The sequence below is a fragment of the Cetorhinus maximus genome, chromosome 6 (assembly GCF_964194155.1).
Source record: "Cetorhinus maximus chromosome 6, sCetMax3.hap1.1, whole genome shotgun sequence".
In the NCBI taxonomy this organism is placed as follows: domain Eukaryota; kingdom Metazoa; phylum Chordata; class Chondrichthyes; order Lamniformes; family Cetorhinidae; genus Cetorhinus; species Cetorhinus maximus.
The window spans coordinates 135,600,210-135,619,304 of record NC_135884.1 but is presented as its reverse complement, the minus strand read 5'-3'; the positions used below and the strand labels follow the sequence as shown (position 1 = coordinate 135,619,304).

General features: G+C 40.9%; 1 protein-coding gene across 1 annotated transcript in view; it reads right to left on the bottom strand.

The window, feature by feature from the left end:
• The window catches only part of cdh13 (cadherin 13, H-cadherin (heart)), a 1,028,759-nt gene extending 1,014,187 nt beyond the window's left edge, over positions 1–14,572 (bottom strand). Inside the window, exon 1 of the mRNA XM_078544562.1 lies at positions 14,427–14,572. Within this exon, the coding sequence (XP_078400688.1) occupies positions 14,427–14,471 (45 nt within the window). The 5' untranslated portion in view covers positions 14,472–14,572. The remainder of the gene's footprint in view (positions 1–14,426) is intronic.
• Between the last annotated feature and the right edge of the window lie 4,523 nt (positions 14,573–19,095).

Genomic DNA, 19,095 nt, shown 5'->3' with positions numbered 1-19,095 from the left:
CCTCCTCCTCTTGGATTCTAGTATTTTCCCTATGACATATGATAGGCTAACTGGCCTGTAGTTACCTGCTTTCGTCTCCCTGCTTCCTTGCATAGAGGAGTTACATTCGCTACTTTCCAATCTGATGGGACCTTTTAAGGATCTAGGGAATTTTGGAAAATTACAAACAATGCATCCACGATCTACGCAACCACTTGTTTTACGACTCTAGGATGAAGTCCATCAGGTTTTGGGGACTTGATTAGCCTTTAGTTCTAACAGTTTTCTCAGTACTCTTTCCCTGGCGATTGTAATTGTTTTAAGTTCCTCCCTCCCTTTCACCTCTTAATTTGCAAGTGTTTCAGGGATGTTATTTATGTCTTCTGCAGTGAAGACAGACAAAATATCCATTCACTGCTTCTGCTATTTTCTTATTTCCCATTATTAACTCCCCTGTCTCACTCTCTAGAAGACCCAAGCTCACTTTAATTACTCTTTTTCCTTTTTAAATACCTGTAGAAACTCTTACTTTCTGTTTTTTTACTTCTAGCTAGCTTTCTCAAACTCTAATTTCTCCCTCCATATTCTTTGCTGGTTTTCAAATCCTGTCCAATCCTCTGGCCTACCATGAATCTTCACAGAATTATATGCTTTTTCTTTCAACTTGATACTATCTTTAACTTCCTTAGCCATGGATGGTGCATTTGTCTCCTAGGGTCTTTCTTTCTCACTGGAATGTATCCTAGCTGAATGTTATGAAATATCTCCTTAAATGTCTGCCCACAGCATCTCTACTAACCTACTCCTTAACCTAATTTCCCAGTCCATTTTAGCCAGCTCCATCTTCATAAACTTAAATAAAGGCAATTACAAGGGTAAAGCACTAGTTTCAGACCCACTCTTCTCTCCCTCAAACTGGATGCAAAATACAATCATGTTATGATCACTGCTACCTAGATGCACCTTTGCTATGGAGGTCATTAATTAATCCTGCCTCATTGCACACTACCAGGTCTAGAATAGCCTGATCTCTGGTTGGCTCTAGAAAGTGCTACTCTAGGAAATTGTCCCAAAAACACTATAATCTCATCTTCCAGGTTACCTTTGCCAATCCAATTCGTCCAATCTGTATGTAGATTAAAATCACTTATTATTGCATTGCCTTTCTTGCAAGCCCCCATTAATCCTTCCTGTATACCCCATCTTACGGCATCATTACTGTTAGGAGGCCTACAAACTGCTCCCACAATTGACTTCTTCCCTTTGCTATTTCTTATCTCTACCCAAACTGATTCTAAATCGTGATCTTTAGAACTAAGGTCATTTCTCACGATTGTACTAATGTCGTCCTTTTCTTCATTTCCTGTTCTACCGAAATGTTAAGTAACCTTGAATGTTCAGTTCCCAGCATTGATCACCTTGCAGCCACATCTTTATAAGGGATATTTATATTTGAGCTGACAATTCACCTTTTTTGTTACAAATGCTACAAGCTTTAGTTCTGTCTTATTACTATCTTTGCGAACTCTGGCCTTATCTGCTTTTGTACCCTTGAGTTTGTATGCTATGACCCCTTCCTGCCACGCTATGATTGTCATTATTGCTACCTTGCTCTCTTGACTTGTCCTTTACTTTTAATTTGCCACATCTTACCTCACGTAATCCCTCGACGCCACTATTTTCTTTCAAGTTGAACAAGGTCTGTGTTCATTGTGTTTACACTCAGCCTTGGTATCAAGCCATCCCAGGTCATATAAGACAGACCAAATGCAGAGTAAATGTGCCTTTCCTTTCCCTAGATGTGCTGAAGCCCCACAAACAAATAGAATCACCAACCCGAGCCATCTTTCTAGCCTTTCTGAGAGCATAATGAAACACGAAGTATTTATATATAATTGTGTATTGCTGGTGGCATCAATCAAGTAGATAGTACTAGGTATGAGAATGAGACTTCAGAAACTCCGTGGAGTGACCAAGCAACCATAGCCTACAACCACATCATGGCATGGCAAATATTGACACAGCAACAGACAATGGGTAAATGTCAACAAAGTATTGACCAAAAACACATAATAGGAACTACAGTTTGTGAACAGGATGTGGTCATTCATGGATAATGATGTTTAAGTACCATATATGTAACAAGTAACTTTGCATGGACGGCAGGGTAGCCCAATAGGTTAAACTCTTAGACTTTTCCTCAAGGAGGGGATATTATCATGGTTGAAAGGAAGATGGAGGAAAATCTAAATTGATTCCTGGTGATATTATAGCCTGTATATCACAAGCAATACATTACAAAATAGACATGGGGCAGGATTATCTGGCCCCGCCCACCTCCAGGATCATCCAAGACCACCAAAAGTCAATGGACTTTTGGCTGGGCCACCAAATCTCCACCAAACCTCCCGCGGCAGGTCCCGCCACGATGGTGCCAGAAAATCCCGGCCATGAAATTTGCTTCATACCAAAGCTGAATCCAGAAAGATCTGCATCAGTGCAGATTAAAACATCATTGGTCTTTTGTTGCTTTGAGCTTTTTACCCCAGATAAAAAAAAGATCAGACCTAAATAGATTCAGGACGCCTGCAAGATTGACAAGGGATAAGAAAAAGTTAATGTCAAGCTTAGGGTTTTAAAACATGAAGAATAAAGAAAAGATTGATCGAGGAGTTCCACAAATTTGAATTGGAGGCATACAAAGAGTGGTTCTGATTTTTCTAAATATTCTCAAGAATTTGTAGCACTAGGATGTCAGTTGGCATGGTGCAAATTCTTACACTTACTACATGTTACACAATTTGCTCCTACAATTTTGAATTTTAAAATGTGGTGAAAACGCTTTTCTAAGCAGATCAGATGATAAATTATGTCACAACTCACTTGTCTTACTCAATTAATGGCTCGAGTCAAAACTACCTCAGCACTTGATGCACATTTACAAATATCAAATGCTATTTACTGACACAGTTATCAGAATTGAACATATTATAAAGGGGAATTATCATTGTTTGCAGCACTTTCTGGGCACCTCATGCAAGGACAAAATCACAAATTCGCAGTAATCTCAAAGCCAAAGCTCTGAGGTATATTGGTACTCAAACAGGAGGCAACTTCACTGACTCAGGTAAGTTCGCAGGATGGAAGACAGTCGCATGCTTAAGGATTTTCTGCATGGCGAGGTAGCCAGAGACAGACGACCAGTAGAATACACAGAGCTCTGCTTCAAGGATGCTTGCAGGCTTCACATGAAGGCATTAAACATTGATGCTCACGCCAGGGAGACACTAGCTGATGACTGAGGAAAATGGAGATATCACCTATGGGCCAGCATGCAGCACCATGATGATCAATGGCTACATCAACCTGGCAACAGGTGCTAACACTGAAAACAACAACTCACAACGACACCCGATAACCACTTCGTATGTGGCACTTGTGCCAGAACCTGCCTCTCATTGGTCTCTTCAGGCATTTGCAAAAAGTGCACCATATGAAGCTACACCTTCTCCAACGGGCTTGATTTGCTGCGTGTCCATCATCTTACTCAGATGAAGCGATGCCAATGACATATCTTGTGCTAATATATATATATATTTTAAATATATGAAATCATGGAAATGACTTTTAGCAGTGGACATAATGGCTCATTCTCTTGCTCCATTAGAATTGGGGAAATTGGTGCACTCAATGGTTGACATTAGAATCCACCAATCATAGCTAGGTTTGCATGTTGTTACTTCTCAGCTGCTCCAGTGGTGGTGCTCCTACCTCTGGGTACATTTGGTACTTCAGCTCACCCTACAGTAGAAATACCCTGTGACAACATGAGTCACTCACTGAAAGACGTTTGGAACTGAACTGGTGTCGGGATCTGAACCTACCTGTTTGCTATCAAATAGCAGAAAGGCCACATGGAGACTAGGGTTATTGCAGGGGTTAAAGAAAAATGTAAAAACTGGTAAATCATCAAAAGAGGCAAATCATTTTCTGTTAAAATCTATTGTTGCACAGCATCATTAAATCTTATGTCATGCAGCAGTAAAAAAAATCTCATGTGGCCAGTCATTAGTCACCTAGATCTATAATGGATTACTGTGCAACAACTTTAACAGCTGCATCCCCATCACTCTCAGAATTAAACTCAAGGGACTAGTACATTTAAAAATTGCATGTTTCGAGTGAGCTAAAAGTATTAAAAATTACTTTCAATAGCTGTAATGAACCTCATCAACGGTCTAATGAAGTACTTAATATTTAAATGCAATAGGCCATTTATTTTAAAGGATAATGCTTATAATAAAAGCCCATTGTAAAAGCAATGTGAAATGTTGCTTAACAAAATATGTTACTAATTCAGACAAATGAAAAACATGAAAGATTGTATATTCTGTCTTTTTATAATAAATCATAACAGGCAAAAACCATTGAATATATGCAGTACAAAGTAAAATATACCTTAAAAAGATAAGGAAGAATTGAGCCATCTAGTGAGTTCAAGTTGTCCACTAATTTCTAGAATCTGGGTAAAACCAATCCCAGACAGAGAAGATTAAAATCCCATGTGGAATTAGTTTGTCCAGACTTAGTGGGCCTATTGCATGAAAGTAACTCTAATTTGATAACAGGGCCACCACCAGCAGCTGAAGGCTACCACCACCTTCTCTAGAGCAATTAGGGATGGGTCTTGCTAGGAACACCCATATTAAACTAACAAACTCCTCAAGATCATGAGAATGGTTGATGCTAGCAAAAGTAAAATGTCACATTGGCGAAATAAGGTCTGCTCATGAGATTGCAATTAAGGCACATGTTGATAGAACAGAGGGAGTTTTAAGCTGCAGCCTGAACCAGCGCTTGATGCTGATGCTAATGCTGAACAATGGAAAGTGTTGTTCTATTTCCCAGTAATGTACTGTACTAGCATCTCTCACTTATCTCAGTAAAAATCATTGAATATTATATATATGTTTTTCTATCTATTGATTAACAGAGAATATAAGTGAAAATTGATTAAGTGGCTTCTAGTTGTTAAATGCTACATTTTTTATATTCTCAGTGGTGCTTCCAAACATAAATAGTTCATGTAATTAAAGATAAAGAAAACTTGAATATATTATTAAAACTCTCCAGGACAAGCTATCATGTTCTCTATTACAGTATTATCCATAAAAGGAATTAAATCTGATAAACAAAATATATTAAAGTGATAGTTCTATTGCTATAAACATGAGACATTATAAAGTGGCTATGTTTTAAACTATCTCCTTTAATTTTACGTAAAATAGAATGATCTGGAATGGGGGATGGTGAAATCATACTAAACTCTGCCCAGAGATCACAGCCTTGTGGTTTGATTGTCATGGGGAAGGAAGCCACACCGCTAAGACCATCTATTTCCATCTCCATGACTTCACCCCGTCTCAGCTCATCTGCTGCTGAAACCCTCATTCATGCCTTTGTTAACTCTGGACTTAACTACACTCCTGGCTGGTCTCCCACATTCTGCTCTCCATAAACTTGAGGTCATCCAAAACCCTGCTGCCTGTGTCCTGTGTCCTAACTCGCAACTCCCATTCCCCTCTTACCCATACTCGATGACCTATATTGGCTCCCAGTTAAGCAATGTCTTAACTTTAAAATTTCCATTCTTTTTTTGAAATCCCTTGATGGTCTTCCCCTCCTTATCTCTGTAATCTCCAACATGGGGTTGCAGAAGTGGGCAAGGGAAGGGAGCTTTATCTGTGGACTGTGTGTGACTATATTTTAAAACAATTTGTTAAACATTTTTCAAGATTTCCTCTAACAAATACAAAATCTTGGAAGTTGGAACAATATAAATGCAGCATCAAATTGAAAGAAAAAACATACAATGTGGCAAAGATTAGCGGTGAGCTTTGGGATTGGGAAAATTTTAAAAACCAACAAAGGATGACCAAATGAAGGGAGAAAATAAACTTAGGGGTAAACTAGCAAGTAATATAGAAATGGACAGTAAGAGCTTCTTTAAATATATAAAAAGGAAGAGAGAGGCCAAAGTGAACATAGGCATCTTAGAGAGAATGAGGCTGGGGAAATAATAATGGGGAACCAGGAAATGGCAGAAGAGAACCCTCCAAGATATGTGCACTCATCTAATTCTGGTCTCTTGCGTATTCCTAATTAGAATCACTCCACCATTGGTGGCTGTGCCTTCAGTTGCTTAGGCCCCATGCTCTGGAATTCCCTCCCTACACCTCTCCACTTCACTTTCCTCCTTTTAAGTCACTGCCTAAAATCTCCTTGACCAAGCTTTTGATCATCTGACCCAATATCTCCTTGTGGCTTTGTTTTATAATGCTCTTGTGAAGCATCTTGGGATGTTTCATTATGTTAAAGGCAGTACGTAATGTTGTGGTTATAAACCATTTTGCTCTTCCCATTTCACTAATGATCTTGCTACTTACAACTGAAAAGTTTATTAGGTAAATAAACAATCCCAATCCAATCTATTTCTATGAGTCAGCAACTTATGGCTGGAGGGCCAAAAGAATAAACTTTTGATGTATGAAATAACATTTTAAATATCCATTTGTTATATCCTCATTAACTACTGTATATCGCATTAAAAGATCATATTGTGAAGATTGTACTTACATTAAGCTAACTACAAAGAAAGGAAAATTCCAAAGCAACATTTAATTTCTGTTTGTATTCTTAGAGCTCCAAATGAATTGCATGAAAGGTAACATTTTATTTCAAAACTGTGGGTTACACAGGACTAACTGACAATAGATTGGCACAGCCTCCTTTCACACAAAGACTTGGGTTAACATTCATTAAGACTGATCAGATTAATGGTCCTTCATTCTGCTCAGTGGAAGACTCCCATGTCAAGATGTTTGGGACAAACCTCACTTAATTCTTAGTGAATACAGATCGAGAGCATAGAACTCCCTTTAATTCAGCGCTAATTGGTACAGAACTTGAAACCTTATTCAGAATAACCCTATGGCTTGAGTTGGAAATTTTAAAACTGGTTAACACTTGTGAAGTATAAAAGTACTCTAATGTGGGAATAATTGGATAGGGCAACATGGGGTTGCAGAAGTGGATGTGGAAGACAGCTTTATCTGTGGAGTGTGTGTAGCTATATTTTAAAACAATTTATTAAACACGTTTCAAGATTTTCTCAAACAAATACAAAATCTTGGAAGTTGGAAAAATGTAAATGGAGTATCAAATTGAAAGATAAAACATACAATATTTCAAAGATTAGTGGTAAGCCAGAGGATTGGAAAAGTTTTAAAAGCCAACGAAAAATGACCAAAAAAGAGAAAATAAACTTTGGAGGGTAAACTAGCAAGTAATATAAAAATGGACAGTAAGAGCTTCTTTAAAATATATAAAAAAAGAAGAGAGAGGCCAAAGTGAATATAGGCCCCTTAGAAAATGAGGCTGGGGAAATAATAATGGGGAATCAGGAAATGGCAGACTCTGCATCAGTCTTCAGAGTAGAAGACTCTAAGCATTCCAAAAATACCAAATAATCAAGTGGCAAAAGAGGGGGAGGAAATAAATACAATAATTAATCACTAGTGAAAAAGTACTAAGGAAACTAATGAGGCTAAAGACCAATAAGTCCCCTGGACCTGATGGGTTGCATCCTTGGATATTAAAGGAAGTGGCTCCAAAGATGGAAGATTACTACCAGTGCATCCACTAAGAATTCTTAGGTTCAGGAAAAATCTCAGGGGATTGGAAAACTGCCAATGTAACAACCTTATTCAAAAGGGAGGAAGACAAAAAAGAAACAGGCCAGTTAGGTTAACATCTGTCATTGGGGAAATGTTAGAGTCTATTATAAAGGATGTAACAGCAGAGCATTTAGAAATATATAACACAATCAAGCAGAGTCAGCATGGCTTCATGAAGAGGCTTCATGCTCGACAAATTTATTAGAATTATTTGAGGAGGTAACAAGCAGGATAGATAAAAGGGAACCAGTAGATATAATATATTTGGATTTCCAAAAGGTGTTTGATAAGGTATCACACATACGGCTACTTAATAAGATAAGAGCCCATGGTGTTGGGGGTAGTATATTAGCATGGATAGAGGATTGGCTAACTAATAGAAGACAGAGAGTTGGGATAAGGGGGGCATTTTCAGGATGGCAACCTGTAACTAGTGGAGCGCCACAAGGGTCAGTGCTGGGACCACAATTATTTACAATATATATGAATGACTTGGATGAGGGAAGTGAATGTCCTATCACCAAGTTTGCGGATGACAAGCAGTGAGGATGACACAGAGTCTACGGAGGAATTTAGACAAATTAAGTGAGTGGGCAAAAATTTAGCAGATTGGATATAATGTAGGAAAATGAGGTTATGTACTTTGGCAGGGAGAATAGAGGAGCTGAATATTATTTAAATGGAGAAAGACCGCAGAAAGTTGCAGCACAGAGGGATTTGGGAGTCCTCGTGCATGAATCATAATAAGCTAGTATACAAGTTCAGCAGGTAATAGGGAAAGCAAATGAAATGTTCACCTTTATTTCAAAGGGAATGGAGTATAAAAATAGGGAAGTCTTGCTAAAACTATACAAGGTACTAGTTAGACCACACCTAGAATATTGTGAACAGTTTTGGTCCCCTTATCTAAGGCAAGATATACTGGCATTGGTGGCAGTACTGGCATTGGTGGCAGTCCAGAGAAGGTTCACTAGGTTGATCTTGGATATGAAGGGATTTTCTTATGAGGAGAGGTTGAGCCTGCACTCACTGGAGTTTAGAAGAATGAGAGGCGACCTTAATGAAACATAAGATTCTTAGTGGGCTTGACAGGGTAGATGGTGAGAGGTTGTTTCCCCTTGTGGGAGAGTCTAGGACCAGAGTAAGGGGTCGCCCATTTCTTCCCTCAGAAGGTAGTGAATCTGTGGAATTCTTTACCACAGAGAGCTGTAGAGGCTAGGTTGTTAAGTATATTCAAGGTTGAGAAACAAGGTTGAGACAGATTTTTAATCAGCAAGTGAATCAAGTTTTACGGGGGGAAAGCAGGAAAGTGGAATTGAGGATCATCAGATCAGCCATGATCTCATTGAATGGTGGAGCAGACTTGATGGGCTGAATGGCCTACTTCTGCTCCTACATCTTAGGGAGTCTTATTTTGCACCTAGCTGTTGATTTGAGATTTGATATTCATTGCACTTACACTCCTCACAGATGTGTCCACCCAATTTTGCCATGGGTTACATTCCCGGCTTCCCAACCCAACTCTAATTCCCATTATTGACATGTTTCTCACCTCTTCCCCTGAGTTTCCCCTCCCCCCCACCAAATGTTGTTGTGCCTTTGCCTCACCTTGATGAACCCAAACATTCAAAGCAGTTTAAACATGAAAACGTGATCAATATTTTACTACCTACAATAACTGAATGATTTTTTATTCCTTCAGCTTTCTTTATGCTCTGTTGATTTTAGTTGCTGAAATGTATATTGATGTTTTCCATTAACATTCAGCAAAATTGCTTTTAGAAATAAAAGTGATACTTTATGCCAAAACAAATTGACAAAATAAATTTATTTGTATTTGAAAGTATTTCAGAAGTAGAACTTGTAGCAGGCTGCGAGGATATTGCTGGAACTTTGTTATTTCACTCAACGTTAAAAAATCCATGTAGTGCGTTTCATCAGCCTGTTCCATTTATAACACCTTGATATCACAGTATTACAGACTAAGACTTTATTAATAATAGCTCACATGTGGCACTGGCTTTAGCCGTGTTATAGTTATTAACTGTCATGCTTTTGGCTTGGTACATGTTAGGTCATCTCTTCTGGGACAGCTCTCTTCAACATGTAGCAAATGCTAGAAAACCCTAATTACCATCGTGCTTGGCATCTCGACCAGCCTACATGTAAAATGAAGGTTGATAAGGCAATCTAGATTGAAGTTTACATATATTAAAAAAAAGAAAATAAATAAGCCAATTCGGTGCAAGTGCAAATTTAGAAGTTCTTATTTTAATTGTTCATCATAGGACCCAGTTAGATCACTTTGGTGGTTGAAACAGCTGAACCAATGAATTTGTTAAAATTACATTTTGGATTACAAGTCAGTTGACTGCTCCCATGATCTTCTGACTTTAGTAGATCTATCATCAAAGCTACTGGTCTCTGATTACTTATCTATGTCGGAAACTTTTCTCCAGCAACCATTCGTATGAATCAGAGGTCTTGGCTGTTACCTTCTGATTACTTTTTGTGAACCCTCTACTTCCTGGATATCCTCAAAGCCTGATGTAAATTCTGCTTCTGAAATACTCCCAAGCATGAATGAATCTTTCTAGTATTTCCCATAATGTAGATAGGGAGTACCATCATCACTTTGCACCTAACATTAAGCAGTTCATAAATTTGAAAATGAAAACAATGTAGGGCTATATGGGAATAACTAGATAGCTCTTTCAAAGAACCAACATGGGCTTGATGGGCCAAATGGCCTCATGTGCTGTGTGATTCGCCAAAATTGGAAGTATCAGGTGCAATGAATAGCATCCCAAACATAAGACAAGACATAGTGTGAAAGTAGATGAAGGGAATGTCCCACAACTATCTCTAGTAAGCAAGAGCAGCACTAAAATTGAGGTTTTTCTTTTAAATTGTTAAATTTTGTTTGTTATTCCGTTTGTGTTTCCAACCTAGTTTGCTCATAATGAATTCAGAAGAAACATCTTTACCCAGCAAGTGATTACAATGTGGAACTCGTTGCCATATGAAGTTTTTGAGGTAACAGATTAATTTATGGGGAAGCTGGATTATCATGCGAAAAGGAATAGAAAGGTATGCTGATAGGGCTAGATGAAGTAGGATGGGAGGAGATGCATGTGGAGCATAAACACCTACATAGATCAATTGGACTAAGTGGCCTGTTTCTGTGCTCTAAATTCTATATAAATTACTAGGACAAACTAGCTTGATATGCTTTTACACAGCCATTTAATCAAAACGCTAGAAACTTGCTAAGTTAAATAAACTTCAACCTTAATACTGTATTTAACTTGAAGAATGTATACATGATCACAGAACCTCTTAGGAGAAGGGAAAAACCAGTTAGTGGTGCAATTTTAAATTCACATTTCCCAACATTTAACCTGTAATGGGGAGTGTTTGAATTTAAGATCCTACCTCTCCTACAGAGAGAGGTGATAAATGGTTGTTTTTCAGATTGGAGGAAGGTTTGCAATGGAGTTCCCCAGGGGTCAGTGTTGAGGCCCTTGCTCTTCCTGATATATATTAATGACCTAGACTATAGTGTTCAGGGCATGATTTCAAAATTTTCAGATTCTCAGAAGATTGGAAATGTTGTCAACTGTGATGAGGATAGTCTTGAACTTCAAAAGAACAGACATGTTGGTGGATTGGGCAGACAAGTAGCAGATGAAGTTTAATGCAGAGAAGTATGGGGTGATTCATTTTGGCAGGAAGAATATGGACAGACAGGATAAAATAACGGGAGAAACTCTCAAGGAGGTGCAGGAACAGAGGGACCTTGGTGTACACGTGCATGAGTCATTGAAGATGACAGGACATGTTGAGAGGGCAGTTAATAAAGCATTTAGTATCTTAGACTTTATTAATAGGAGCATTGAGTACAAGAGCAAGGAGGTCATGTTGAACTTGTTTAAGACACTAGTTAGGCCCCATCTGGAATACTGCGTCCAGTTCTGGGCACCATACTTTAGGAAGGATGTGAAGGCATTGAAGAGAGTACAGAGGAGATTCACAAGAATGATTCCAGGCATAAAGAACTGTATCTATGAGGATAGATTAGAGAGGTTGGGACTGTTTTCCTTGGAAAAAAGGCAGCTGAGAGGAGGCTTGATAGAGGTATTCAAGATCCTGAGAGGTATGGACAGGGTAAATAGTGAGAAACTGTTCCCACTCAAGGGACCATCAAGAACTAGAGGGCACAGATTCAAAATAATTGGCAAAAGGAATAAAAGTGATGTGAGGAAATATTTTTTCACCAAAGTGTGGTGGGAATCTGGAATGAACTTCCTGAAAGGGCAATGAGGACAGGTTCGATCGAGGTATTCAAATGGGAATTGGATTATTACCTCAAAAGAATGTGCAAGGTTACGGGGATAAGGCAGGGGAGTGGGACGAGGTAGAATGATCTTTCTGAGAGCCAGTGCAGACTCAATGGGCCGAATGGCCTCCTCCCCCACTGCAAAGATTCCATGGTTTTCAAACCGTTTGCCTTAATTCTACCCAATTCCGAACAGATAGTTCACAAGTCTGTCTAAAATCTGTTATATTCCAAGCACACTCGAACATCTAAAGTGAATAATTCAAAGCTTTGCACACAAGAAACAACTTTTTGACAAAGGAGGGCGTGATTTCAAAAGGTATTTCAGATCAGTTTAATACGTAGCATGATCCTTAATTATTTTTGCTTCTACCGTAACTGCCCACCAAGGGAATATTTTATTATAGAAGGATAACATTCCCTGTTTCCCCGAAGTGCCTGATTAGGACTGTGACCCGAATGTGAACCAATGCACTAGTTAGCAAAGGATTCCCAAAATAACCTGCTGCGCCACCTTCCGGCAGCAAATGGGAAGTGTATTTTTAAACCAAGTTTCAGACTCTCCAAATGGAATATTTCACAGCTCCGAATGTTGCTTTTTTTTAAAGGAACATTTCCGCGCGGCGCAGAGGTGGCAAACATATTTTGCATTGAAGTCTCATTCCTTCCCACAATGGAAGGAGGATGCGAAGGGACTGGAGAATCGTGAGACTGAATAGACTTGCTTTCTTTCTCTGAGATGATGAAGTATGTGATCCAAGTTCACATCAAGGAAGAAAATGATGAAGGTCTTAACTCCCCCGCCCCCCCCGCAATCAGGCTTGATATCCTGCATTTGGCTCCATCAAGCTCGAAGGACTGGACCCAACTGAACGTGCAGTTAGGAGTCTTTGCAGAAGGGGATCACGAAGTTGTCTGTGACACACACACACTGCTATCAGATGGAAGGAACAGAACCACCCCCCTAAACCTTGCTACCAATGCCTGACACACCCAGGTGAAGAGTAGACACCGACATAGTAAAAGCGCAAAGCAGAACTCCAGGAAGCCCAAAATGTTTCTGCAACAAAACAAAAATACATGCACGAGTGTCGTCGGAAATTCTGGTCGCCTCGATTTGCAGGGGGGAAAAATAAAAGGAATTGAAGATAAGAGAATTTTGTCAATTGGACCCTCTATTGGGTGACCAATATAATACAGTAGGTATTCTATTAAAGGGAAAAAAACGCCTCCGCTGGAAATGAATAACTTGTTTAAAGGTCGGTTTTAACAGGCAATTGTTGATCAGGCGCTCTCAAGTTTGTCTAAATATGTCCCCAGAGATTCCTGAAAGTGAGTGCTCGGTGCGGTGGTGTTGCGTATGTGGCTGAATTGATGTCATTAAGGGAGTGATGGAGAGTGGGGAGAGGTCATCGATTTAAAACAAAAGACATAAGTACACTGCCAGCCGATAACACAGGTGCAGGTAGAAATGGGATGGGAGTCGTGCTCTTTATTTAGCAGAAGTCACGCATTCAGTTAAACACTGAAGCTTAAGGCCGTGCTATCCGTGCGCAATCTGCCAGATCCTCGATTTTAAACACACGACTACATATTTGTGCCCACATTCAGATTACTAAAAGAGTAAGCTATATTTTTCCCCCTCTCAACCGCTCACCGGTTAACCCCTTGATCGCCAGGTTAACACAGCCCCCAGTTTAGTTACCAGAGCCACACGTTAGTTACCAGAACACAACTTGAGCAGAAACACGCATTTGTAATCGTATATGAAGTTTATCCCACCATTTGATTTCGCCCCACCCCTGTCTCTTTCACCCCCCCGCCCGCCGCCTTTTTAATGCGAATCCGAAAACATTCCAGTGTTACTCGCTTTGACTGACAGCAGCAGCAGTTACATGGCCAAGTGGATCCGTTACACTTTCCCAGAGCTATGATTTCATCCACGGGGAATTTTACAGGCAAAAGGAACCAAACTTTAAACAAAAACATTTTTAATCAGTTTATTAGAAATTTGGGAGTTAAATATTCTAATGCAATGAAGTTGAAATCTGAAGTGTAATTTAACTTATCCACACACCCCCCCTCCCTCCCTTTCCTGTTGCAAATAAAAAGCTTCAAGGAATATCCAGGTTAAACATTAGTGGGTTCCCCGGGAAACTGCCGCTGAATTCTTACAGATGTATAAATGACAGGGAAAAGCGGCTTCAGCCGTGTAGATTAAACTGGCTGTCAAAATCAAGTCCAGTTGCACTGCATTGTTTAGTCTTGGGTATTCCGTCTCGCGGTTTTAATTTCTATCTTTCCTCTGGTTGAGTATTTTTAAAAAATAGGTATGGTACGAACTGAAAAGTATTAGAATAGTCCTTTCTTACCTGAACGAGAAGGAAAGCCAGCGTCAGTTGAGTTTTGTGCTCCATGTCTGCCGACTATAAGGTCCTGCAGGTTTCATTCATGCGCTGGCTAGCACAGTGCATATTTTTATATAGAGCCGAGCTTGAGGCTGGCTTGAAACCCAGCCAACTTCTCAAATAGATCTGCAGCATCATCAGTAAAACGCTGGGCGGCTACTTGAGACTCCAACCAATGGCTTTACAGAGGATCCCGTACAAAAGCACCACTATAAGCATTTAGGGGGGAAATATAGAAACACACTTGCAGCTGAAGAAATGCGGTTACCATCTCGAGCATTTATTGTGAAATGCGATGTCCAGCCTGAAGTGGGGTAACGTTTAGTATAGCTAACCCGCTACCGGCTGTTTTCTCTTCTGACCGTGTGGAACTGTGGTGCTCTAATCGACCTCCACCAAAGATGATCTTCATTGCTACAATATACTGTCATTTCAAGTCACCAGAATGGCACAGGAGATTAACTGGCAGGAAAAGACTTGCTGCCCATCCAGCCTGCCCCATACCATAATTGGAGCATCATGACTGAGTCCGACCTCCCAACCTACACCCCACCCAGCCATGTAATCTCCTGGGAGAGGCATGAAAAAAAATACTTAGGGGGAAAATGTTTTGAAAAATTCCTCTCCAGCCCCCTCAGGCTATCAAAAGCAATCCAGGAGGTCAACTTATGGTCCTCTAATTCTGGCCATCGTGTGCATTCCCAATCATAAGAGAGCAAAGAGGGGATATGAGAAAGCTCTGGCTGGTAAAAGTAGGGAAAATCCCAAGATATTCTACAAGTATATCAATGGGAAGAAGATAACCAGGGAAAGAGTAGGGACCAAGGGGCAATCTATGGGTGGAGCCAGAGGACATTGCTAAAGTGTTGAACGAATACTTCACATTCATCTTCACCCAAGAGAATGAGGATGAAGGTATCGAACTTGGGGAGAGAGACTGCGAGGTTCTTGAGCAAATTGATACAGGGGGTGACAAGGTATTGGAGGTGTTGGCAGGCTTAAAAGTGGACAAATCTCCAGGTCCGGATGATTTGTATCCCAGGCTGCTGAGGGAGGCAAAGGAGGAGATCGCAGGGGCTCTGAACCAAATTTTGAATTCCCCTCTGGCCACGGGGGAGGTGCCAAAGAACTGGAGAACAGCTAATGTGGTTCCGCTATTTAAGAAGGGTTGTAGAGATAAGCCAGGGAACTACAGGCCAGTGAGTCTCACGTCAGTGGTAGGGAAACTATTGGAGAAAATTCTGAAGGAGAGTATCTATCTCCACTTGGAGAGGCAAGGTTTGATCAGGGATAGTCAGCATGGCGTTGTCAAAGGGAGGTCATGCCTAACAAATTTGATTGAATTTTTTGAGGAGTGACCAGGTGTGTAGATGAGAGTAGTGCAGTTGGTGTAGTTTATATGGATTTCAGCAAAGCCTTTGACAAGGTCCCACATGGGAGACTTATAAAGAAGGCAAATGCACATGGGATACAGGGTAATTTGATGAGGTGGATTCAAAATTGGCTTAGTTGTAGGAGACAGAGGGTGATGACAGAAGGCTGCTTTAATGACTGGAAGACGGTGTCCAGAGGCGTACCACAGGGATCTGTGCTGGGTTCCCTATTATTTGTCATTTATATAAACGACATAGATGACTATGTGGGGGGGGAGGATTAGTAAGTTTGTGGATGACACAAAGATTGGCCGAGTGGTTAACAGTGAGGTTGAGTGTCTTGGGCTACAGGAAGATATAGACGGGATGGTCAAATGGGCAGATACATGGCAGATGGAATTTAACCCTGAAAAGTGTGAGGTGATACACTTTGGAAGGAGTAATTCGACAAGGAAGTATTCAATGAATGGCTTGACATTAGGAGGTTCTGAGGAACAAAGGGACCTTGGCAGTTGTGTCCATAATTTCTGAAGGCGGAGGGGCATGTTAGTAGGGTGGTGAAAAAGGCATATGGGACACTTGCCTTTATCAATTGAGGCATAGATTACAAAAGTAGGGAGGTCATGTTGGAGTTGTATAGAACCTTGGTGAGGCCACAGCTGGAGTACTGTGCGCAGTTCTGGTCACCACATTATATGAAGGATGTGATTGCACTGGAGGGGGTGCAGAAGAGATTCACCAGGATGTTGCCTGGGATGAAACATTTAAGTTATGAAGAGAGGTTGGATAGTCTTGGGTTGTTTTCGTTGGAGCAGAGAAGACAGAGGTGACCTGATCAAGGTGTACAAGATTATGAGGGGCATGGACAGGGTGGATAAGGAGCAGCTGTTCCCCTTAGTTGAAGGGTCAGTCATGAGAGGGCACAAGTTCAAGGTGAGGGGCAGGAGATTTAGGGGGATGTGAGGAAAAACTGTTTTACCCAGAGGGTGGTGACAGTCTGGAATGCGCTGCTTAGGAGGGTGGTGGAGGCGGGTTGCCTCACATCGTTTAAACAGTACCTGGATGAGCACATCATAACATTCAAGGCTATGGGCCAAGTGCTGGTAAATGGAATGAGGTAGGTAGGTCAGGTGTTTTTCACGTGTCGGTGCAGACTCGATGGGCCGAAGAGCCTCTTCTGCACTGAGAGATTCTGTGATTCTGTGATAATTGTTCCACCATTGGTGGTCGTGCCTTCAGATGTCTGGGCCCCAAGCTCTGGAATTCCCTTATTATACCTCTCCATCTCTTTATCTCACATTTCTCCTTTAGGACACTTAAAACTGACCTCTTTGACCAAGTACTTGGCCATCTGACCCAATGTCTCTTTTGTGGCTTGGTGTCATACATCATTTTATAATGTTCCTGTGAATCAACCTTGTGACATTTCATTCAATTAAAGGGACTACAAGCTGTTGTTGTTCTAATTATAAAGCACCCTTAATGTAATAAAATGTCCCAAAACATTTCACAAGAACAATATAAAACAAAACATTTCACAAGAACAATATAAAACAAAACATGACACCGAGCCACATAAGGAGAGGTTAGGGGTGGGGCGGTGGGGTCATCAAAAGCTCAATCAAAAAGGTCGGTTTTAAGGAATATCCTAAAGGATGAAAGCAAGGTGGAGAGAAGGAATTCCAGGGCTTATGGTTGAGGCAACTGAAGACACAGCCAAAGACGGAGGGATCAGAATCAGGAGTTCTCAAAAGGCCAGAATTAAATGAGTGAAGATATCGCATAAGGTTGTGGAACTGGAAGAGATTTTCAGAGGTAGTGAGGAGTGAGACCATGGAGAGATTTGAAAACAAGCAGGATAATTTTAAAATCAAGACATTGCTTGACCTAGAGCCAATGTAGGACAGCGAGCACTGGGTGATAATTGAATGGGACTTGGTACAAGAAAGGACTTGGGCAGTAGAGTTTTGGATGACTTCAAGTTTATGAAGGTAGAATGTGGGAGAGAGGCCAGGGATGGATTGGAATAGTCAAATCCAGAAGTAACAAAGGCACAAATGAGGGGTTCAGCAACAGATGAGCTGAGGTGGCAAAAGGATGTTAATGAGGTAGAAATAAGTAGTCTTAGTGTTGATGTGAATATGGTTGGAAGCTCAACTCTGGGCCAAATATGACTGTAAGATTGCAAACAGACTAGTTTAGTCCCAGGCAGTTTCCAGAGAGAAGGATGGAGTGAGTAGTAGGGAACAGAGTTTGGAGTGGGGACCAAAAACATGGAGGAAATGTCCAGGGCAAAACAGACTGGCACCACATCCACAGACATTCACTCCCTCCACCACCGACACAATAGCAGCAGTGTGCACCATCTACAAGGTGCACTGCAAAAATTCACCAAGGCTGCTTAGACAGCACCTTCCAAACCCACGACCACTGCCATCTAGAAGGACAAGGGCAGTAGATAGATGGGAACACCACCACCTGGAAGTTTCCCTCCAAGTCACTCTCCATCCTGACTTGGAAATATATCGCTGTTCCTTCACTGTCACTGGGTCAAAATCCTGGAACTCCCTTCCTAACAGCACTGTGGGTGTACCTACACCACATGGACTGCAACGGTTCAAGAAGGCAGCTCACCACCATCTTCTTAAGGGCAACTAGAGATGGGCAATAAATGCCGGCCCAGCCAGCAAAGCCCACATCCTGTGGGCTTTGAATGCTGGAATGAATGAAAAACAAATCCTGCTCATTCAATACTGATGTCAGGTAAGCAGTCTGATAATTTAGCAACAGTGCAGGAGTTAAGAGAAGTGGTGGCGATGGAGAGCTGGATATCATCAGCAGTCAGATGAAAATTAACGCTGTACATTTGGATGATGTCACCGAAGGGCAGTATATAGATAAGTAATAGGAGGTACAGGTTCTTGGGGCACACCAGAGATAACAGTGTGGAGCAGGAAGGGAAGCCATTTCAAGTGAGACCCTGGCTACAATTAGGTGATATGGAACCAGGTGAGACCACAAGGTTTAAGTGTGATCTATAAAGGTTAAATTTACCTTCTATATGATTTGATCTGTGTCCCAATCAAGAACTGATCCAGCTCCCTCTTGATAGCATACGGCTAGTCAGCAGCCCGAACACCTGCAGGCATTATGTTCCAGAGGCTGACTCCAGTCTGAAAAGAGGGAGAGAGAGAGAGCGAGAGGGGGGCAATTCTATCAGAGCCGTCCGCATTCTGTTTTTTTAAGCAATTTGGAGGTCT